General features: G+C 43.8%; 8 protein-coding genes across 8 annotated transcripts; 4 read left to right on the top strand and 4 right to left on the bottom strand.

Moving 5' to 3' along the window:
- Positions 1 to 53: 53 nt before the first annotated feature.
- Positions 54 to 2,272, bottom strand: LOC108115995 (60S ribosomal protein L4). The gene is made up of 4 exons (XM_017227666.2): positions 2,153 to 2,272; positions 1,782 to 1,962; positions 1,346 to 1,716; positions 54 to 805 (listed from the first exon to the last, which is right to left on the bottom strand). Exons 1-4 carry the CDS (start codon positions 2,153 to 2,155, stop codon positions 155 to 157), a joined length of 1,206 nt encoding a protein of 401 aa, XP_017083155.1. The 5' UTR covers positions 2,156 to 2,272; the 3' UTR covers positions 54 to 154.
- A 633-nt stretch (positions 2,273 to 2,905) lies between these two features.
- On the top strand, positions 2,906 to 4,022 carry LOC108115936 (pre-mRNA-splicing factor SPF27). Its single transcript, XM_017227572.2, has 2 exons — positions 2,906 to 3,108; positions 3,165 to 4,022. The coding sequence occupies exons 1-2, from the start codon at positions 3,034 to 3,036 to the stop codon at positions 3,930 to 3,932; spliced, it is 843 nt and encodes a 280-aa protein (XP_017083061.1). The 5' UTR covers positions 2,906 to 3,033; the 3' UTR covers positions 3,933 to 4,022.
- A 117-nt stretch (positions 4,023 to 4,139) lies between these two features.
- Positions 4,140 to 5,295, top strand: LOC108116096 (protein FAM50 homolog). Its single transcript, XM_017227813.2, has one exon. The coding sequence runs from the start codon at positions 4,219 to 4,221 to the stop codon at positions 5,293 to 5,295; it is 1,077 nt and encodes a 358-aa protein (XP_017083302.1). The 5' UTR covers positions 4,140 to 4,218.
- A 26-nt stretch (positions 5,296 to 5,321) lies between these two features.
- On the bottom strand, positions 5,322 to 6,442 carry LOC108116097 (histone H3-like centromeric protein cid). The gene has a single exon (XM_017227814.2). It carries the CDS (start codon positions 6,328 to 6,330, stop codon positions 5,626 to 5,628), a length of 705 nt encoding a protein of 234 aa, XP_017083303.1. The 5' UTR covers positions 6,331 to 6,442; the 3' UTR covers positions 5,322 to 5,625.
- A 510-nt stretch (positions 6,443 to 6,952) lies between these two features.
- On the top strand, positions 6,953 to 8,253 carry LOC108116091 (zinc finger protein 502). Its single transcript, XM_017227809.2, has one exon. It carries the CDS (start codon positions 7,124 to 7,126, stop codon positions 8,159 to 8,161), a length of 1,038 nt encoding a protein of 345 aa, XP_017083298.2. The 5' UTR covers positions 6,953 to 7,123; the 3' UTR covers positions 8,162 to 8,253.
- On the bottom strand, positions 8,186 to 9,509 carry LOC108116090 (28S ribosomal protein S22, mitochondrial). Its single transcript, XM_017227808.2, has one exon. It carries the CDS (start codon positions 9,426 to 9,428, stop codon positions 8,247 to 8,249), a length of 1,182 nt encoding a protein of 393 aa, XP_017083297.1. The 5' UTR covers positions 9,429 to 9,509; the 3' UTR covers positions 8,186 to 8,246.
- Positions 9,510 to 9,950: 441 nt separating this feature from the next.
- LOC108116087 lies at positions 9,951 to 13,048 on the top strand. Its single transcript, XM_017227805.2, has 5 exons — positions 9,951 to 10,324; positions 10,621 to 10,894; positions 10,955 to 11,077; positions 11,137 to 11,298; positions 11,351 to 13,048. The coding sequence occupies exons 1-5, from the start codon at positions 10,050 to 10,052 to the stop codon at positions 12,749 to 12,751; spliced, it is 2,235 nt and encodes a 744-aa protein (XP_017083294.2). The 5' UTR covers positions 9,951 to 10,049; the 3' UTR covers positions 12,752 to 13,048.
- On the bottom strand, positions 13,034 to 14,455 carry LOC108116088 (nucleosome assembly protein 1-like 1). Its single transcript, XM_017227806.2, has 6 exons — positions 14,270 to 14,455; positions 14,042 to 14,211; positions 13,869 to 13,992; positions 13,570 to 13,798; positions 13,419 to 13,510; positions 13,034 to 13,371 (listed from the first exon to the last, which is right to left on the bottom strand). The coding sequence occupies exons 1-6, from the start codon at positions 14,336 to 14,338 to the stop codon at positions 13,186 to 13,188; spliced, it is 870 nt and encodes a 289-aa protein (XP_017083295.1). The 5' UTR covers positions 14,339 to 14,455; the 3' UTR covers positions 13,034 to 13,185.
- Between the last annotated feature and the right edge of the window lie 6,123 nt (positions 14,456 to 20,578).

The following is a 20,578-nucleotide window of genomic DNA, read 5'->3' as shown; positions in this document are numbered from 1 at the left end:
GATCAAAAAGAGAGCCATACTAAATGTTCTTAAGACTAAGAGTTTAATGAGCATTACTGTCGCACTCTATGTATTATGAATAAAATTCATACAACGTTTGTGGTTTATTATAATATAAAAGTGTGTCAGCTCTACTACTTGGGGGAAAGTATGTTTACTTCTTAGCCGCTGGCTTCTTGGTGGCGACCTTCTTCTTGCGGGCGGCCAGGAGCTTGGCACGGTTAGCCGCTGCTTTGGTGGCCACGTTGGCGAAGTGAGCCTTGGCCAGCTCGACGTTCTGCTTCTTGGCCTTAGCCAGGACACGGGCCACGGTACGCTTCTCGGCGGCGAGGGCAGCACGACGCTTGAGGACCTCAGCGTACGGGTTCAGCTTGATCAGCTGGCGCACGTTGGTCAGGGGGTTCAGACGACGCACACTGCGGAACACACGCTTGCGAGGATCGCGCAACACCTTGCGGATCTCCTCGGACTTGAGCAGACGCGACAGATCGGTGTTGGCCATCTTGGGCTGGGGCAAGTTGTAGCCCTTCTTCAATGTGGATGGCTTCTTCCAGGTGCCGAACAGATCGTTCAAACGGGCGAAGGCAGACTCGGTCCAGATAACAAAGCGACCGACATGACCACCGGGGGCCAGCTTCAGCAGATTGAGTTTATCCACGTTGATGGTCTCAATGCCGGGGATGTTGCGGAAGGCCTTGCGCAGACCCTCATCCTTGTCGTAGACCACCAAAGGTCCGCGGCGAGCAATGCGGCGACGGTCGCGCATGGTACCACGGCCAGCACGGAAACGCTGCGACTTGTACACCTGCGAATATGATAATCAAGAAATGCAAAACATTAGTTGTTGGCAGCCATCTCTTAGGAACTAGAAAAAAAGTTTATGTGTTAATGATGATCTTTAGTTAGTTAGTTTTCGATTATAATTTTAATATCTCATAAAGTGAATAATTGTTTCAGTTCAAAAGGAAAAGTGAGTTTCTAGAAAGTAAATCTGTAGCTTTTCTGTTACCACGATGGAAACTGCGGATCAAGTTGCAATCGTAACGCCTAGAAAAGCATTTTATCTAGCAGCGCAAGAATGTTTTGCAAACATCCGACAACCAGAGAAGTGGTCAGTTGCTTACACGCTGGCGATATGAAACCTATCTAAGACAATTCAAAGCTATTGAACATCTCTAGGAATAGATCACATTTTTAAATACACCATATCAAAACATGTTTACAAAAACGGGTGATCTCATTACCACGTTGTAATCAAGCTATAAACCGTGCTGTTTAAGAAAAGCAAACTTTCTTTAAGATCCCTAACGTTGTTTACATGTTACCAGGTATTCAATTTACCCACCTTCTGGATGTCAGCCCAGATCTTCAGGCGACGCAGGAAGATGACGGCTTGCTTGGTCTTCTGGACCTTCTGCACCTCATCGGAGACGACCAGGGGGAACTCTGAAACACCGTCGATGACATGGCCCTTAGACTGGACCAGAGCGGGAACTCCGGAGGCGGCGATGGCCGACACCAGGGCGTAACGGCGCTGGTTGACATTCACCTTGCGGTGCCAGCGACGGTAGGTCTTGGTGGGGGCGAACATGCGTCCACCACGGCACATGTTGCCGAAGGCTCCCTGGCCGGAACGGTGGGTACCACCTCCACGGACACGAGGAATACGGGCCACGGCACGTCCAGTGCCCCAAGATTCGGCGGAGGTCTGGTGACCTATGAATTAAAATTGAAACCGGTTAGGTTTGCTTTGTATAGAGGTCTAACTTGAGTTTACTTACCAGCCAGCTCGCTGACGGCGTAGGCCTGTCGGTTGTTGCGGCGGAGCAGCTGGTGCACCTCGTTGACCACATCCGGACGGATGGGCGCCTTGAACACTGCCGGGAGGCAGATGCTCTTGTCCTTGGCTGGCTCGTTCTTTTCCGTGTACACGGAGACCAATGGCCTGGCGTTGCCTAAGCTCTGTAATTAAATTTCATTCAGTTTACTATCACATCAAAAAACACAACATCCACATTTCGCCACCGCCGCACATCCCAAACACGTGGAGGTTAGGACAGCATTTTTTCACTATTTTCTAGTCGTTTCGTGCGTTAATCCATGGTATTGACATCTGCGGCGGTCGCGGAGTGTTGTATGGTCCATTTCTCACCATTTTCGTTGATTTTCAAACCCAATGAAAGGTGTTAAATATTCTGCAAACGCAGATACCGTCCTCTTTTTATTAAGAAGAACGAAGAAAGAAAGAGAGCTGCCGGAAATGGCTGCCAATCGCGTTCCGCGGCACAGGGTTGCATTTACTAACAGCGGCAACCGTCAAGTTAACAGATTGGTGTTGATGTTTTGCAGCACTAGAATTGGCTATTTCCTTGCTCTGTAACCAAAGGTATTTGTTTATATCTATATGTTTATATCAACAAAGAAATTAGGAAACAATCGTATATTATAAAAAAACCTGTATGGCATTTTAAAACCTTCTTTTTTAAAAATATATTATAATCATATTTTACCAACAAACAAGGTACTGTTATTTTCGGTCTAATCTTTTATTTTAGCTAAAAAAATTATAATATTTTGATATGAAATTAAATGAAGTGTTATTAATTCATATATACATACGTATAGTATTTTAAAACTTACTTTTTTTAAAATTATATTGCTTATTTTCTGCAGAAACATTAACATATTCTACCAACAAACACGTAACTGTTATTTTCGGTCTAATCTTTTATTTTGGCTTGAAAATTCTTATTTTTTGATATGAAATTAAATTAAGTGTTATTAATTCATATCCAAGGGATACATTTCATATCATATTATTCATTAAAATTTGGTTTTATATCTAAATTAAGCAATATCTATATTTTAACAATCGCTACAAAATAAAGGGCTCATGGCTTAACATTGCTATTTTGTTTTATATGTAGCTATTTTATAGCTAAGGCTGCAGAATTGCCGGTTTGGTGCGCCGAATAGCATTTAGTTTTGTTTACTTTCGGAAAAAACTGTTTAAGAACTTTAAAAATAAAAAAAATGGCTGGCGAGGTTGTTGTGGATGCCTTGCCCTACATAGATCACGGCTATGACGATGTGGGCGTCAGAGAATCGGTAAGTTGATAAAGCTATAAGATATTTTGGTATAAAACGGTTCATTTCTTTCGAAGGCCCTTGCCATGGTTGAAGAGGAATGCCGACGCTATCGTCCTACCAAGAACTACCTGGATCACTTGCCGCTGCCCACCAGTTCGCCGTTTGAGACTCCACTAATGGTCAATGAGTTTGAGCGAATTCAGAACCGTCTGCCCATGGAGACGCTTTCAATGAAGCGATACGAACTACCTCCGCCACCGTCCGGCAAGTTATCCGAGGTCTCCGCCTGGCAGGAGTCAATCGAGAACTCCATGGCCCAGCTAGAACACCAGTGGGTGCGGTCTCTTAATCTGGAACTGATGCTCGACTACGGCACAGAGGCGTGGAAGTCATACCTTGAGGTCTTCACTGCCATGCAGGCAAAGGCGCAGCTGCAACTGCAGCAGTTGAAAAAGGACATCCAAGACGTAAACTGGCAGCGAAAACAGGCGCAGACGCAGGCGGGCGAGAGATTGCGTTCCCTGGAGGCACACTGGGTATTGCTGGTCTCAAAGAACTATGAGATCGAGACGGAGTGCGTCGAATTGGAGAAGCTTGTCTATGCCGCCCGCCAAAAGTTGCAGGACATCGCTCCACCGCCCAGTGCCAATGACACGGCTCCCACGCCCGAGCACACTAATGGATTTGACCAGGATGACCAGGCCGATAGCAATGGCAGTAGTTCTGGTAATACTGACAGCAATGTAGACCAAAAGAATGAAGATACGGTAGTTGCCGCTGAGCAAAATGAGGAGGATGATAAACCTGAGGTCCGCGATGAATCCTCAAATGAGTCAACGTAATTTTTTTTCTAACGAGTCTATGTTAAATGGGAATTCAAAAATGTAACTAATTATATTTGATTAAATATCGCATGATCTGCTTGATATTGACGATACTCAGTATTTTTATTTAACTATTTAGTGTAATTGCAAGGAAGAGTAAAATAATTTTCTTTTTTGAATAGTTTCTATAGACTTTATTGTATTTTTTAATATTTGTGACACGGTCACTCTATTTGGTTGTTTACATTTTTGCTTGCAAATTTATTGAATAAAAATAAATAAAGAAATAAATAAATAGGCAAGGATGGCCCACTACAAAGGTGCTGCCAGCGAAGCTGGCCGTGCCGCCCAGCTTATGAAGAAGCGTGAGATGCAGCTCCAAGAGATCGAGCTCCGAAAAAAGAGAATCGAGGAGGAACTGAAGCTGGACAAGATTGAGAACAAATTTGCCACACATTATGATGCCGTGGAGCAGCAGCTTAAGTCCTCGACCATTGGTCTAGTCACACTGGACGAGATGAAGGCCAAGCAAGAGGATATAGTGCGGGAGCGGGAAAAGAAACTAGCTCAAAAGAAGGATGAAAAGGATCGGGAGAAGCAGCGTGCTTTGGAGGCCATTCAGGCGGAGAAAAACAAACAGAAACGACAAATCCAGGCACTATCCTTTAACCTAGATGAAGAGGAGGAGGAAGACGACGACCAGGATGACGAAAAGGCTAAGATAAAGCAGGAGGAGGAAGTACCCAAAGTTAAGCCCAAATGGACGGAGATCCAGAATGAAATTGTTCCCATTAAGAAAAAGAAAATATGCAAAAACCCCGACGTGGACACATCCTTTTTGCCAGATCGCGAGCGCGAAGAGCAGGAGAACCGGTTGCGCGAGCAACTACGTCAGGAATGGGTCATGCAGCAGGCGGAATTGAAGGACGAAGACATATCTATCACGTTCAGTTACTGGGATGGCTCCGGCCATCGGCGTAATGTCGTGATGAAAAAGGGAAACTCCATCTACCAGTTCCTACAAAAGTGCCTGGAGCTCTTGCGCAAGGAATTTATCGAACTGAAGACCGTGATGGCCGACCAGCTGATGTACGTCAAGGAGGATCTAATTCTGCCTCACCACTACTCTTTCTACGACTTTATAGTGACCAAAGCCCGCGGGAAATCTGGCCCGCTCTTCCAATTCGACGTTCACGATGATGTCCGAATGATCAGTGACGCCTCCGTCGAGAAGGAGGAGTCGCATGCTGGCAAGGTGCTTCTCCGCTCATGGTACGAACGCAACAAGCACATCTTCCCCGCCAGTCGATGGGAGCCTTATGATCCCACAAAGTCCTACGACAAGTATACCATCAAGGACAAAGACAAGAGCAATAAATAGTTATATATTTGATGTATATGGAAGGATTAAAGGATTATTAAAAAATTTTTTATTCAGCGGCTCACTGGGGAGAAAGTATAGTTAAAGAATAATTACAAGTTTATTTTGAAATGATGAATTGAATGGAATCATTGTACAACAAAAAATCGAGTTTCTTTAATTTACATATTCGACACATTAAGACAAATTATTTTGGTACAAAAGCTTGTTAATTTATTTAATATTATAGTTGAAAGGAGTATTTTTAAAACTGGAGGTATATGTATTCAGCAACGTGTCTACGCACCATACAAATATTCTTACGATTAACTAAACTAACAGCTATTAAGGTTAGGGATGTCCTCGATCGCAGATGAAGGCCATCAATGCCATGTCACGTACCTCCAGTGTCACGCGACCCCGGTGTTTGGTAAGCATGTAAGAGTCAGCAAGCCGCTGCGTCAAGAACAATTCGCTAGACGTCTGCATGGCCAAAAAGGCGCCTTCGGTAACCCTTATCTGCGGCTCATTACTGTATTTTAAGATAAGTTCGCGCACCAACCGGGAGAACGGCCGCTTAGGTATGAGCATGCCTGGATAGTTTTGGAGTCGATGGATCTGCTCATCCATCCTTTTGGCTCTGCTTACAGGATTGGGATTCTTGCGTCGCCTGGTCTGATTCTGCCCTACAAATGATGCTTGTGACCTGGTGGACTGGGTTGTGAACTGTTTACTGGGAGCGTGGCGCTTCTCTGGCTGACTCGCCATCCGACGTGTAGGCGAAGGTGGGTGATTTTCATAATCCTCGTCGGAATTTGAGGTGGTATCTGCTTGCCGTGCTCTCTGCAAGCCGCTGTTCTGGCGCAATGTTGAGGAACGACGATTGTTGGCATCTTGAAGCGTCAAACGGCTTGTAGTAAACTCTAAGCCGTAGTCGGTGTCATCATCGGGTTCTGGCGATTGGAACGCCGTGTTATCGTCACTCTCCGCGTCTGTGTCGCCCAACGTCGGTTTGGCCTGATTTGTGGCGCGCTTGGCTCCACTTTTTCGTGGCATGCTTTTTTTTGGAGTTTATATTATACACGGCATTAAATGGTTATTTTTGAAAATGCTCCCGCTTTTTTTGTGAAATGTGACCGTATCAACCTAAGTAAAAACCTATCTACTGTATAATATTGTAAAACTTTTATCTCTGTTTTAATACAAATGCGAAATAAAGTGGGTTCTTTATTTAAATAATAAACAAAAAGAGGATAAAAAATAAATACGGTTAAAAAAATATATCAACATATTCAAAATGAAAATATATGTATGATTAAATAGGAAAAATATATCGAATTATTTAAACCGAAGTGGTAGAATTTATTTCTGGAACACCACAGTTATTTTCAAATACTTTTTCCAGTTTTAAATAAATTGACAGTTTCAGCTGTAAACATTCAACACTGCGCGTTACAGTACGCGTTGTCCCTTAAACTTTTTTTTGGAAGATCTTGATTTTGAATGTTAGTAAATATTTAATCTGATTTGAAAGCCACATACTTATATTTTTACGTAATAAATTTTATTGACATACAAAATATTGAACACAAAAAATTAGTTTGGTTCCAGAAAATACATTTCATTAGATGTTGAAAAATCAGATATAGCGGGAAAAAGGCTAGCTCGTCATTACTATTGACAACATATAGGTATATACATGTATGTAGTCTTGTTTTGTCTGCATGCGCGTCTTTGGAAATAAAATCGAAATTTTAGTAAACAATTATGGATACATAAAGGATGCGGAAAGAAATTCTTATTTCGGTAAGAAATAGTTATTGATCAGCTGAAATTTAACAACGTTTCGATGTCAACTCTGGAAAAGATGCATGCAATCCCGGGAAAGATTAAAAATACCGGCAGTACGGTGTATGCCGGGAACAATCCACGCCACGCCCCCGTCCGCCTTGTTAAACCCATATCAGTGCCTATCTATGAACTGCCAGAATACGTCTGCGTGGAGACCAAGTGGGTGTCAAGGAAATACGCAATCGAAAACTCAATACAGCTGAATGGAATACACGATAAGATGACAAATGGCGTAGCCACGGAAGCTCCCAAAAAACCTGCACAGCATAAGCTGAATGAATCCACTGGCATGTTTGTGAGTGAAGGAACCCTTCCCTGTAGGGAACGCGCCATCCAAACGGAGGACCCGAGCTCAAAGGATGTGGGAATTCAATGCCGTCGGGACTCGGAGGAGTGGAATCTGCCTGAGGCTCAACCTAAGGAGACTATTGAATCCCCCGACTCCGTTAGCTTTCTCACCTATGTCAGTGAGAATACCAGTATGTTTCCCAATGGGATGCTAGAGTGCCAGATCTGTGGAGATATAGCAAACACTTTGCTGGAGCATCAGGCTCACATGACTGTGCATTATGGACCAAGTGCTCTGTGCTTTAACTGTGGCCAACGTCTGGATCACGAGAATCTCTTAGTTCGCCACAGTTTAAGTTGTCCTGCCCTGTCGCCACGAAAGTCATCCATGCTCTTTAAATGTCCTCATCCACTTTGCAATGCCATGTGCCACTCGGATGTGCAGTTGCTTCAGCACTTAGGTAAACACAGTGGCCTGAAGAGCTATAGATGTCTAAAATGCAAGCGCTACTTTAATACAACAACATCATTTTTAATACATCGAAAAAAAGAACAAACGTGCTTTAGGGCAAAACTGCTTACTTTCTTCCGGAAACACAAGGGGCTACCCAAAGGTAAAAGCGACCCAAACCGTTGCACAGTATGTTTAAAACGATTCAGTAGCGAGAGGATATGCCTTAAGCACCGACGAAAGTGCATCCTTGGCCATTACCGACAGATGAGTAAGGTTCTCTTTAAGGAATTATAAAGAGACAAAAAACATACACACAAATATTTGACCTAGCTCATATTTATTAGTATATAGAAATCGATAACAATAAAGTGTGAGGATCCTACGAAGCCTGAACACCGTGTGCTTTTTTCAAACCCTGGAACAGCAAGAGCTTTTCCCGGTTGACTTCCTTGAGGGTCTGCACTGCCAGCTCCAATTGCACCTTCTTGAATGAATGCTCGCTAGCAATGTACTGTTCGATGAACTTTAAACTAATCTCATCGGCGGCGAAATCCGGCTCCGATTTGCCAATGGCCGAGTGAATTTCCTGCTCAATGTTTTCCTTATCATCCGGTCGTCGGAAGACGGTCCTCAGCTCCGCCAGAGCACTTTCTGCTGTGGATGGATGCAGTTTTTCTAGTTCATTAAGTGTAGTCTGATATTCCACTGGTATTTTGTGAACTTTGTAGCTCAAGGCAATCAACTCCACGGCATTGTGCAGGTAATCCCGGCGGATCATGTCGTACAGCAGATCGTCAATGCAACGATGCCAGGCATAGAAGAAAGCCATAGGTCCGAAGTGGCGGGTGGAGCGCAGAAGATCGAACTGCTTGGACTCGTTGAGATGCTCGAAGACGCGGGCGGATATATTATGGAACTCTGGCTCATGGGGTTCGTACTGCACCAGGAGGCGATCGAGGATAAACTCGTATTTGTGCTCCGACAGACATTTGGACAGCAGCTCTTCCAATACGAACATGCGAGGATTATAGGACTGGCGCCCCTCCAGCGGAAAATACAACTGATTCATTCGTTTGGTGGTTTCCAGATTGGCGTAGGCCAATGTTCCATCCGTCTCCCTAACAAATACCTTGCGTTCGGACTGCCGCCGACCAAAGGTAATATCTGTAAACACGTACTTGGTGGTATCAAAGTCCTTGAGTGCCGGATCCTTGGCTATCACCCGCTCCACATCTTTCTTCACCATTACAATTGGTGGCATTTGTAGCATGTGCTGAGCCCGCACAACCACATCCTGAAATTCGCTGTCCAGCTGCTCGTTGGTCATGAACCTAGTTTCGGTGCTGTTATCTGGCACCGTGCGCATCCGATACACTTTATCCAAGTTTAGTTGCGTCATGGACTGGAGCAGCCTTTGTGTTTCGGCATCCGTAAACAGCGGCTGCGGATCGCGCTCGTACTGCAGGGCTGAGGGTTTAGTGGGCGCTAAGGACACCTGGCGGATGACCTGCCGTACTCCTTGGAGGCCATTTAACTGGCGAAGCTGTCTCAGTAGGTGCATTTTCAGTCAAAAATAAGCGACAAAAATACACGAGACTGGTCCAGAAATTAGTAAGGTCTACGCAACGTTTTCCAACACCGGTTTCTAGTGATGCCAGCGTGACATGAGTTATCTCCTAGCTCGTTAGAAGTTAAACCAAATGTTTTTAATTTAAGAATCAATTGAGTATAAATTTAACGAAAAGATAGTGATTTTAACATTGTATTTGTTTGCTTTTAATGTCATAAATTTGTTTTACTAATGACTGAAAATGTATTGATATTTCGGATATTAATATACGTAACTTAACGTTTATGAACAGGAAGGACTTTTTTATTTTGTATGTAAGTGGATGCAAGCATAAGCTTAAGGACCAATCTTAGACGTTTTTGCTGTTGCTTTCGCTTGGCTTCATTGATATTTTCAAACATATTTAAAAGTATGTTCTTTAAAATTAAATTATCTTTAGAAAAAAAAACTATATCTAGTGAGGCCCGTACGTGGTATTGTAACGCGGCACTCGAGCACCCCTTACATCGTTTTTGCTCGTGATCTGTCTGTGGTCACACTGGACACTTGCATTTTAGCTGGAAAAAAAGCTGCAGAAAAATATTGGCAATAAAGAGCAGGAGCAGCCCAAGCATGGACAAGGCCGAAGTGGGCAGTGCGTGCCTTGCGGCGCCAAAGCGCCGCTTTCCGGTCAGTGAGTATTGTGGTCCGGAACCGGCCGCACCAGCTCCGCAACCGTCGCTGCCACGAATTGTGGCTGAAGAGGAGCCGCAGATAAAACAGCGCAAAAAGGAGAATGAACCGGATCCCATCCAGGACTCTAATCGCAACCTGCTTGATTTCTGCGATGAGCTGCTCATCGAGATCTTCCAGTACCTGGACACATTCTCCATCATGGCGGTGATGCAGTGAGTCCTCCATTATCAACTGCATTGCACAAATCTCTTAAGAGTCTCTCCTTTCCGTTTAAATATTTACCGAATAACAAACATTTTGCATACAATTTACTTTTAACAAATCTATAGACAGTAACACATTTGAACGTTTTTTTGCTTAAACTCTGTGCTATTATTATTACTTTTCATTGCTTTTTGCGAATTATAATACAGATATAATGTTTTGTTTATCAGGGATCCTTAGTCAAAGAGATTTCTGCCAACTTTAAGTAAAAATATTTCCTAGATAACCCATTAATATTTTCCAGCTGCTCACCCCGTTTAGAGAGCCTTCTTTTGGACCATCGCTTCTATCACTGCATAGATCTCAGTAACGGGCCGCTGCCTATGGGCATTCTCGAAGAGATTCTAGGACGAGCGACTGAAAAGACGCACACTATAAAAATCTGCGGGCCGCCGTCCTCCCAGCATGTGGCAGGCGAGTTTCGCCAGTTCACTCAGACCCTAAGATCTGTATTCCCCACTGTGTCCACCCAGCTAAAAGTGCTGGAACTGCAGGGCGTCAGCCTGGACTTCGAATACGTGAGTGCGACTTCTACGTTTTCCTCGGCAATCATAATTTATTAAGTTTTTTTCTGTTAGATACAAATATCCGAGTTTCCTTCTTCGCTAAAGCGTCTCAAACTGAAGGACTGCAGCGTTAAGGTGGGAAACGGGTCTAAGAGCATATTCCACACAATTGAGTTGTACTTGGTAGATCTAGAGGTGCGTTTGAGTTAAAATAAAAAACCGTCTTGCTAACATATAACTGTTGTCTTTTATAGGATCTCAGCATTGAGGACAATAGTTGGTTCGAACCATATTATATTATGGCCCTCTCAAAGCTGCCTTCCCTGCGACGTCTTAGTCTTAAGGGCTGTGAAACACTCTGCAAGTTTGTTCCCTATGGGAGCATGGCTGCCCGCTTTGGCTTTCAAAAACTTGAGGTTGGTATTGGTTGTTGAAAAGAATACTAATTTTAAAAAACTATTTTTTCAGTCATTAGACTTACGTTTGACGCCAATCAACAACCCAGATCTGCAGTGTTTTAGCGCTATCGAGAACCTCAAGGAGCTGCTGCTGGAGTCGCCACCAAACGTGCCCGCCGAACCGGGCTACTCAGAGAAAACTAACAATGGCAACGCAACAGAGGAGGCTGCTTTACCACAGCCAGATTCGCTGAAAGTGCTTAACGACGATGAGCCGTCTACATCGCGGGCTGCCATGGAGCATCTGCGTGCATGTAAGATTGCCCAGAGCAAGGAGGAGTCAGCTGATGTATACAATTTAGACAACTCCAACGAGAGAAAAGAGAAGGAGCAGTCGCCGGTACCAGCAGATCCACCTTCGAATAGCCAAGAGCTACAGATAAAAAGAATCAGACCTCTGTCAGAATCCGAGGATGAGGACACCTCCTCCACGTCAGCCACCTCAGCTTCCTCGTCATCAGAGGTTTCATCTCCGCACAGCAATGGCCATAACGGTGGTGCTCCTGTTCCGCCACCGGTGTTAGTTATTGCATTGCCAAGCGTGGCCGCCGATATTCCACCTCGTCCACCGGCAGCCGATGCTAATAATGCCGAAGGTAACAATGCCGATGCTCCCGAGCAAGAAGGCAGACCTGAAACCAGACGCGCGCCACATGCCTACATCTACGTGCCCGAAGTTAATGAGAACGCTCGACACTTACGTAATGTGATGGCTCTGATTGAGCAGTCGGCGGAACATTGTCGGCATCTGCGCGGCAACAATCCTGCCATAAGTCGTTTTTTACCACGGCATGACCAGGTTATATACAATAATCCTCCGATGAATGTCCTAATGCCCACACGTCGTCATCGTTCACATCCGCGTCCGAACTATGACCAGGTACTACAGCATCCGATGTTTTGGAACATGCTGGACCCACTGGACCGTGGACACGCTCGACGAATGCGTCACCGCCCGGCAGCATGTCCTACTTCACCTCAGTACTTCGTCTCGGATCGGGCGATGTATAGCTTTGGGCAAGCGTCGCGCCCTGTACAACCAGACGTTGTGTGGATTCGAAACGTCAACCGTTCGCCGGACAACAGACTGGAGCGACTGTCGTTGCGAAACTATCACCTCATCACAAATCACACGCTGGAGCATCTGGTACAGTGCTCTCCGAACCTAATCTACATTGATGTGAGTGGCACAAGCATAACGCTCTCGGGATTGCGCCGCTTTAAGAGCAGTAAGCCGGAGTGCGAAGTTGTGGCCAGCCACTTGGAGGAGTTTGGGGACATTACCCTGGATCCGGCTAATCAGGAAGAGGAAGGAGAAGAGGTTGTGGTACCGCCCAGCGACGAGCCTCCGCATCATGACCAGCAGCCACCGAAATCACCTCCTCCGTCTCAGGAACTGGTGGCCCAATAGAAGACTCTCTCCTCTTGCATATTTTGTAATGTAAACATATTCTTTGTCGAAATAGGCCGTGCTGGATTATCATTTTAGCAAGACGACGACATGGCCAAGCCGATGAACACCCACAACGCTGGCTACAAGCGAGTGCTGTAGCTCAGCCCATTAGTATTACGTTCCAAACTAATCAAGCCCCTGTATTATACGCCAGGCCCAATGCATTGTATAAACCCAAGAATCCCAAAACCACAAAAACCCAAAAACAAAACCTTTAGTTAGACATTAAAGAAAGACCGATCCCTTTGGTATATACGTTTAATGAAATGCTTATTTGGTAGTTTTTTTAGCTCGTAAGGACAGACCATGTTTTACCCGGTGCTTCGGGGTGTGTGTGAAGTTAAAAATATGTATATAAATTGAAAAAAATGTGTAAAATTGAGGATGTGAGTTTACTTGTCAGCGCTATTGGAAGATTGCTCCTCGGCATCCGACTCATCCTCGGTATCGTCAGTCTCCGACTCAGATTCGGTGGAGCTTTGACAATCGGCTATCTCGCCGGTGAAGAAGATCACCGCCTTTGGAATCACACGCTCTTTAAGGTAAAAGCCCAGTTCGAAGTCGTTTTGCAAAATGGCCTGTGAAAAATATATATAAATTATTCTTAGAAACTGGGATATCTTACATTGATATCGCAATAGTTGGGATCCTCGACGTCGTTTGGCAAAATAGGCGGCGAGAAAAAGTCGAAGAATGATGGTGTTTCCTGCGATCCGTCTGGAGTCAAGGTTTTGGTTTAAGCAACTGATAATCAAAGGCTTCTTCATATGGCTTACCCTTCTTCTCACGGTCGTTGGACTGCTTCCAGTGGATCTCGCAGCCCTCGCATTTGTAGATCTCGGCGCCATCATAAGCAAGTGGTTCCTCAGGATCGGGTAGACAATTGAGGTAATATGTCTTGGTCAGAACAGTGTTGGTAAAGTAATCATTGGGGTCAAAGTGGAACTCGATGTCAAACTTCACCACCGGCTTGTTATGAAGACGGGAGCGAATGTCGCACAAGCACTGATGGGAATATTAAAATGCAATAAGTAGGTATATTAAAAATTATTATTTTAAATGACCACAAACTCACCTCCAATATTTTCTCGTCCTTCTTGCTAATAAACTCCGTATAAGAAGATTTAAGCACCTTCAGCCAGAAGTTAGGAACGCTTTGGCTTGGTTCCGAGTCACCATGGTTTTGCTTCCTGAATTCACTGTGCGGATTCGATTAAGTGTGGTTTGTAGTAGAAATATCAGACTTACTCCAGGATCTTCTTGCGCTTGTCGAAAATGACATTATGCTTGTCCTCGTATTCCTTCTCCAAGTTGTAGATCTCGCGCTGGAGATTAACGTCCAAGTTTATGGTCTCCAGATAGAGCTGCTTTAGCTCGGTAATTGTCTTCTTCTCGTCGTCGGTGAACTTAAGTTCCGTCTGTATGGCGGCATGTGTTTCAGGTCTTATAATAGATACTGGCCATAAAGTAACTTACATCCGATTCCACCTTCGGAGGAGGGGAGTATTTAACTCGTGGAGCGTTCTTGTTTCGCATGGTCTCCATTTCCGACAAAAAATAAATCAATAAAGGGAAATCAGAAGAAAAGTTTTGATATCTTTAACCGAAAAGACAAGTATTAATTTGGTTGTATTCGTTGTGACTGTCGTCGGGAGAATGAGACTAGCACTGTGACTTTTCCAAAAGTGCCAGCACAAAAGTCAGGGCTCACTTTTCAAAATAGTATTACAGCCTACTTTGATTAAAAATTTTAATTTGGAATAAGATAGGGTAATTAAATCTAATTCAATAATTCAAAATGGTTTTAGGTCTACCAAAGAAATCTTTAGTTATCGGTAAACTTTTCATTTAATTGCCTAATTTAATTTATTCTTTTTGGTTTATTAAAATACTTATTAGTTTGGTATTTTAAAATTGTTATACTAACTTTGGTCCCACTTTTTTCTTAGTGCAAACGACTAAGGGCACATTGGTTTTGCTTTAAGAACCCTTTCGCTTTTCTTTGCCATTGAGATGCAGGCCATGTTTATTGGCAATTTAACGCACATTTAATTCCTGTTTTTTTGTGTTTATATTTTTGGTTTCGTTAACTTTTTTTTTTGCCTCCCGCCAACTTTTCATTTGCCATGTAATTAAGTGTGGGCCAGATGTTTGGGGTGGTTAGGTGGCTGGGGGCGTTCGCCTAAGTGTATGCAAATCACGTGCTGAGTGTTGATACCAAGGGTTCAGGTTCAGCCATCGCCTTCTGGAGTCTGTTAAATGGACCGAGGACTGAGTTTTGCCCATTTTAGGTTGTCTTTTGTCGCTGGTTTTAATAATGTGGGCCAGGCTTAGTGCCATATGTCAGGCTGTGAAAAACAACAGAAACGTAGAGTAAAATTGTCGCTTAGGCAAACATTTCAAAATGAAATTATGAGTGGGGCAGCAGCGGCGGCTGAAAAAAGAAAAGTGTAAACACATTTAGCCAAGCGGAAGTCCAGACTCACACATACACGCAGGCGAACACCCGCAAAGGGAAAGCCGCAGAGGAAACGTGGGAAAAAGCGAGATCGCATTGTTGTGCGCTGTTGAATGTTTGCTCACAAATACACAAACACACATGGCGCACACGCATGCACTTGTCCAGTTTCCACAGGACATCCACTCACTCACTCAGTCACCACCCCCCTCCCCCTTCGCTATCCACAAATTTGATATTATTAAATTTCTTCTCTAAATACCGTTGGGAAATTAAAAAGAAATCATAAGGCAAATAGTGTAAGGCAGCCAGCCATCTGATGATGACTGCTTTGGCTGGCCAATTCCGAGATTTATGCGAGTGTATGTCTACACAGAGCGAAAAAGTAGTAAGTCTTATAAACTATAAATAAGTTTAATTCAGGGTTTCGAACTCCCTATCTGTTTTTGTATTCAAACCATTTAGAAACCCAATTTTAAAAGTGTCAAATTTCAAGGATCAAAGTAAGATAAATAAGACATTTATTCCCAGTGTCCTGGCTCTTTAAGTGCTATGCCATTTAAGCTTTTCAGGCATTTTCAATTTACATTTCGGTCATTCAATTAGGAGGTGCATAAAATTTAGCTACATAAGTAATGGAGCAGCCTCATCATCATCATCGCCATGATGATGAGGTGGAGTATGGGGATCATGGCCATCACCCACGTGATTGCCGTTCGTCGGAGGTCGTCAGTGCCGGCAGCGTCAACATAGTTTGAATTTAATTAAAACCAAAATTAGTAAAGCCCAGAAACAGAAACGGTTTGAGGCAGCCCGCCCGACCATCCGGAGCAACAGTTACTTGGCGCAGGGATTAGAGCTCCTGGTGTTCCCGCTACGGCTGCTGGTTGAAGCTCCTTTCCTGGTGAAAAGTGCATGTCTGCAGAAAATCGAATCAGCAGCTCAACGTCCTCATCCGAGACCCACGAGAGCCATCCCAGCATCCTTGTATCCTTGCATCCACCTGGTCCCTGAAGCTCAGGCGCCATGCCGAAATATCTGCAACAAAAGCATAAGATGTAGTGCGGCATTTGATGATGAAACGACGTGTTAATTAAGGTCATAATAATTCAACTTAAATTGAAAACTTGCTCGGCCAGGCAACGGTGGCCCCCATTTTTCGGGTGGGCTAGGGCGAAGGGCATCCTCTCACCCCCACATCCCCGGGAACCCTTGCCAGGGCTAAGCTGATTGCAACAAATTATTTTGCACCTTGGTTGAACTTTCCTTGAGCTGCAGACAGCATGGCGTTGATAAACGAATTTTGTTAGTTTGCTTTGCTTATTTTAAATGGAACTAGGTGATGGTGGTGGGTCAGGATGCTGGGTGCAGGATCTCGGCTGGTGGGTTCATGGTTTTCCAAGGGACAAGGGCCAATGTTGCCTTTGGTTTTGCATAAACCAGACAACGCATCTAATAAGTTGCAGCTGTCGGTTGCCACCCCACCCAAACTCTCCCTGCACTGCTTTTCACTGCCTTTCAGTTGGCCAAAGAAGTTTAAAGTTTTTACTGGTCTCCGCCTAATGCCTCAAAGTGCAGAGCTGTGTTTGCCATTAAATGTTATTAGTTAAATGATAATTAACAGTTGGAAAACTTGCGAAATATCTCCAACTAATTTGCATAGCCAACTAATTGGCTTAGAGGGTCATTGCTTTTGCTATTTTTTGGCGTAATACCTTTGGTACTGCTGCACGGCTAAAAAGGGACTTCTGGATATGATTGACGGGCTATTAATTAGATGTATTTTTAAGCTTGTTACATAAGGTTATGAGATGGGGTTAGTATACATGAGTATCAAAATAAAGATTGTTATTAGGGAGTTAATTTTAGTAAGAAGAACATAAAATTGAGTTAAAAACGAATATCCCTAATAATTTACTGAAAACCTTAAGTTAAGCAGTTTTCCCTTGTTCAAAGATTAAGAATAATCCATAAATTATAAATTTTTTCTGAGTGCCTCGATAAAATGGTAGCTTAGTTGCTCATAATTAACAACCGCACACCTGCAGTTCGTCTTGCCCGACATCCTAATTCGAATGCTATTCATAACGCACCCACACACACGCACATGTGTGTGCACAAGGAGCAGATCCTTGCCAGCCGCAGGATAGTTTGGCAAACGCTTCCTTGGCGCCTTGACGCCACCACCTCCCCCGCCACCGCCGCCGCCCGAAAACTTTTTACTAATTTACATTCATTACACACATTTGCAATAAAACTAGAAACCCAACTCGTACACAAATTCAAACGCCCATGTGTGTGTGTGTATGTGTGTGTTGGTGTGTACATAAAGGCTTCCAAGGAGTGAAGTACGTATGTGTTAGTGTAGGTGTAGATGTAAGTACATACAACTACATTGACATTTTACATGCTTCATTAGCGTGTAAGCGCGGTAATAATGAAATTTCCTTATGGCTGCATTTCCCAGGAATACGGGGGAAAACTCCTGCATATTGATGCAAAGTTTTGGTGGCGCAAAACTTGCGGCTATGTTACCACAAAATTTATGCCCCGCTTTTGGCACCTCTTTAAGCATGTTAAAGTTGCAGGATTGCCGTTGATTGCCCCATGCTTATGCTAAAGAAAATGCTAAAGTAAAAGCAACAGCAACAACAGCACAGACAATGACAATCGAAATTGCTCAGCATTTCGACAATCAAATCAGCAAAACAAGACAAACACAAAAACATAAAGCGAAGACATACAAATTTGTCAGCAGTCAGTCAAAAATGAGCAGCGGAAATGATGGCAGCTCTGGCGGAAACGGAACGCGACAAGGTGGATGGCTGGGGTGGCATTTTTTGGGGTGCTGCTTACAGCCATCCTCCTAGAAGGTGCTGCACAGCTGATGCCTGCTGCCATATGACCTCCCCGTGACTTTTGCCTGCCTGCCTGCTGTGCTGCTGGCTGAAATTAAAATTGCATTACGGGCCAGGTCAGGCAGCGTATTGGGTTCAGATTTGGGTTGGGTTTTGCCTTGGATCGTTTCGGTTTGCTGATGCCTCTGATGCCTCGGCTGATGCTTGCTGCTGCTCTTGCACAGGGGAAAAACCACAAAGAAATTCAATACTTTCTTATTTTGAATAGATTTTCTTTGTATTTTCTTTTTGAAAATTGTGTTTTTAAACATATATTCTGATTGCTGCTGCTGCATTTTGAAAATAAAACAAAGATGTTTTAGTTTTTATACATTTTATGGACTTCTCTACACTTAAAATCCTTGGTAACTGAGTTTGATTTCATTTAGTTAGTGCTTTCTTGGAAATTATAACCAATTATTCGGGTTTCCTTTAGAGTTTTTAAGGGTTTCATGCTCAGAACTAAATTTCTATAAGGAATTCCATTAAAAAGACTTTGGTGTCTGATTTTTTTCGACTGTAAGCTCATGTGTTTGTGCTGGTTCCATAAATATTTCAATATTTGTGCACATTTGAAGCTGCTTAGCCACGCCCAGTGGCAGCAGCACTAACAGCAACGGCAAGCAAGTCAGGCAGGAAATAGTTTAATTAAAATTCCTTTGGCAATGTCATTAAGGACATTACATTTTGTAGATTCTACTGCTGCTGCTGTTGCTGCTGCTGCTGATGCTCAAGGTATTTGGAGAGGCCTGCCAGGACGAAGGACATTTCAATAAGACACGAAGCAGCCAGGGCAGCCAAGGACCAATGAATTTCATTGTTTTCGCATGCAAATTTGCAATGTGCCAAGCTGAACAAAGCGTGGGGGAAAGTCACAAAACACAAAGCAGCAAACAAAAGTTAAACGGGGCGATCCTTTAAAGGGCCATAACGGCATGTAAATTCCTTTAGCACGCCCCATCGATATTGTTTCCCAACCTTACTCCTCCCCGCCCCCTCTCGATGATGATGAGGAGTCCCGCTGAAAAGCGGCAAAAACAAGAGCATAAAACCTAAATGCAAATAGCCAAAGGTTCGATGTAAAAATGAAAAAAAAATCGTATACACAATGCATATAAAAGAGCAAATAAAAAGCGAAAAAAAAAAAAAAACAATGAAGAGAACAAAGAGCGGCTAGGAAAACAACACGATTAAAATGAAAACAATCATGACAATCAGGGACCGCAAATGTCAAATTAAATTATCAATAAATTCCCACCAAGGAGCCATGCCGGACGCAAATTCGTCCTTGCTCCTGCCGCTGGCCGATGGCACTGGCAATATCAAGTATACGCCATCCTGCCATCACTCCACCCTGACCATCCACCATCCACCAGAAACAGCATCACGATGGACATCACCACCCACGCCATCGATGGGGGCGTTTGTAGCACATAATAAAATCATTTACAAAATGAAAACAACAGCAGCAGAAGTGGCAGCAGCAAACCAATGATCACTGAAAGAAAAAGTGGGTAAGTTCTTTTTTATTTTGGGGAGAGAGAGTAGGGCGGCTCAGAAAACTAAAGAAAAAATGGAAGGTAATCTAGAAAACCGCTTAAAAAATGTATTTAAAATTTGATAAACTGATAATTCTCTTAATAATTATGTTTTCTGAATCATACGCAGAAAGAGCTTATAATTTTTGAAGCTTATCCCTAAAAAGAGTTCAAACTTTTTGCTCTCACTGCAGCGATTGAGACAACAAACGACAAAGCAGCGAAAACGATGGCAAAGTGCGTATTTAGAATGATTTCGCCTGTGGGTTGCATGGGATGTGGTTCCTCTTTTCCGGTGGCTCTGCTGGTCCATGTGCCATGTCCAATGTCCGATGTACATCTCGGCGGTGGCATTCAGGGCGGAAAACACAGAACTTTGCACGCCATTGAGCTGACGGCACTCTGGCAGAAGGAAAGAAAAAAAAAAAAAAAGAAGGGCACACTTGCAAATCATAAAACAACAGACGCGAAGAAAATGTTTTTTAAATCTTCATAAATATTCATTATGGGAGCGGGGGCATGGCAAATAGTTTGGGGCAGTCGACAAACTGGGCCTTGGACACTGACCAGTCGAGGTCCAGCAGGATGAACAGGACAAAGGAGCTGCTAACAGTAAGAGTAGCTACTCCTGTGGGCGGCGGTAAGCTTCAATTCGCAGATGGCAGTGCAAGAAGAAGTTGGCCAGAAAACAAAAACAGAAACGGCCAAAATAACAATAAACTGGCTCGAGGAGCGTAAGTAAGAAAAGAAAATGAATTGGGGGCGCATCTCAAGTGTGTGTCGGCCTTGAAGCGTGAAGATGAGGCCCGAACCCGAGTCTAAGTTCATGTTCATGTCCATGGCCACAATGGCCAACCGAAATGGCCAAGAATGGCCAATGGAACGAGACCAG

This window comes from Drosophila eugracilis, unplaced genomic scaffold (assembly GCF_018153835.1).
Source record: "Drosophila eugracilis isolate 14026-0451.02 unplaced genomic scaffold, ASM1815383v1 contig_367, whole genome shotgun sequence".
Taxonomy (NCBI): Eukaryota; Metazoa; Arthropoda; class Insecta; order Diptera; family Drosophilidae; genus Drosophila; species Drosophila eugracilis.
The sequence above is the reverse complement of the archived record's forward strand: the minus strand, read 5'-3'. Positions and strand labels throughout refer to the sequence as shown.

Excerpts from the sequence above, each read along its gene's own strand:
- LOC108115995 (XM_017227666.2), bottom strand. Across the intron at positions 1,717-1,781 it reads CGCCGTCAGCGAGCTGGCTG|GTCACCAGACCTCCGCCGAA; the intron begins GTAAGTAAACTC and ends TTTAATTCATAG. Across the intron at positions 806-1,345 it reads TCTGGGCTGACATCCAGAAG|GTGTACAAGTCGCAGCGTTT; the intron begins GTGGGTAAATTG and ends TCATATTCGCAG.
- LOC108115936 (XM_017227572.2), top strand. The coding sequence starts at position 3,034 with ATGGCTGGCGAGGTTGTTGTGGATGCCTTGCCCTACATAGATCACGGC. Across the intron at positions 3,109-3,164 it reads ATGTGGGCGTCAGAGAATCG|GCCCTTGCCATGGTTGAAGA; the intron begins GTAAGTTGATAA and ends TTTCTTTCGAAG.
- LOC108116096 (XM_017227813.2), top strand. The coding sequence starts at position 4,219 with ATGGCCCACTACAAAGGTGCTGCCAGCGAAGCTGGCCGTGCCGCCCAG.
- LOC108116097 (XM_017227814.2), bottom strand. The coding sequence starts at position 6,330 with ATGCCACGAAAAAGTGGAGCCAAGCGCGCCACAAATCAGGCCAAACCG.
- LOC108116091 (XM_017227809.2), top strand. The coding sequence starts at position 7,124 with ATGTCAACTCTGGAAAAGATGCATGCAATCCCGGGAAAGATTAAAAAT.
- LOC108116090 (XM_017227808.2), bottom strand. The coding sequence starts at position 9,428 with ATGCACCTACTGAGACAGCTTCGCCAGTTAAATGGCCTCCAAGGAGTA.
- LOC108116087 (XM_017227805.2), top strand. The coding sequence starts at position 10,050 with ATGGACAAGGCCGAAGTGGGCAGTGCGTGCCTTGCGGCGCCAAAGCGC. Across the intron at positions 10,325-10,620 it reads TCCATCATGGCGGTGATGCA|CTGCTCACCCCGTTTAGAGA; the intron begins GTGAGTCCTCCA and ends AATATTTTCCAG. Across the intron at positions 11,078-11,136 it reads TGTACTTGGTAGATCTAGAG|GATCTCAGCATTGAGGACAA; the intron begins GTGCGTTTGAGT and ends TGTCTTTTATAG.
- LOC108116088 (XM_017227806.2), bottom strand. The coding sequence starts at position 14,338 with ATGGAGACCATGCGAAACAAGAACGCTCCACGAGTTAAATACTCCCCT. Across the intron at positions 13,993-14,041 it reads AAGCGCAAGAAGATCCTGGA|TGAATTCAGGAAGCAAAACC; the intron begins GTAAGTCTGATA and ends GAATCCGCACAG. Across the intron at positions 13,799-13,868 it reads AGGACGAGAAAATATTGGAG|TGCTTGTGCGACATTCGCTC; the intron begins GTGAGTTTGTGG and ends TATTCCCATCAG.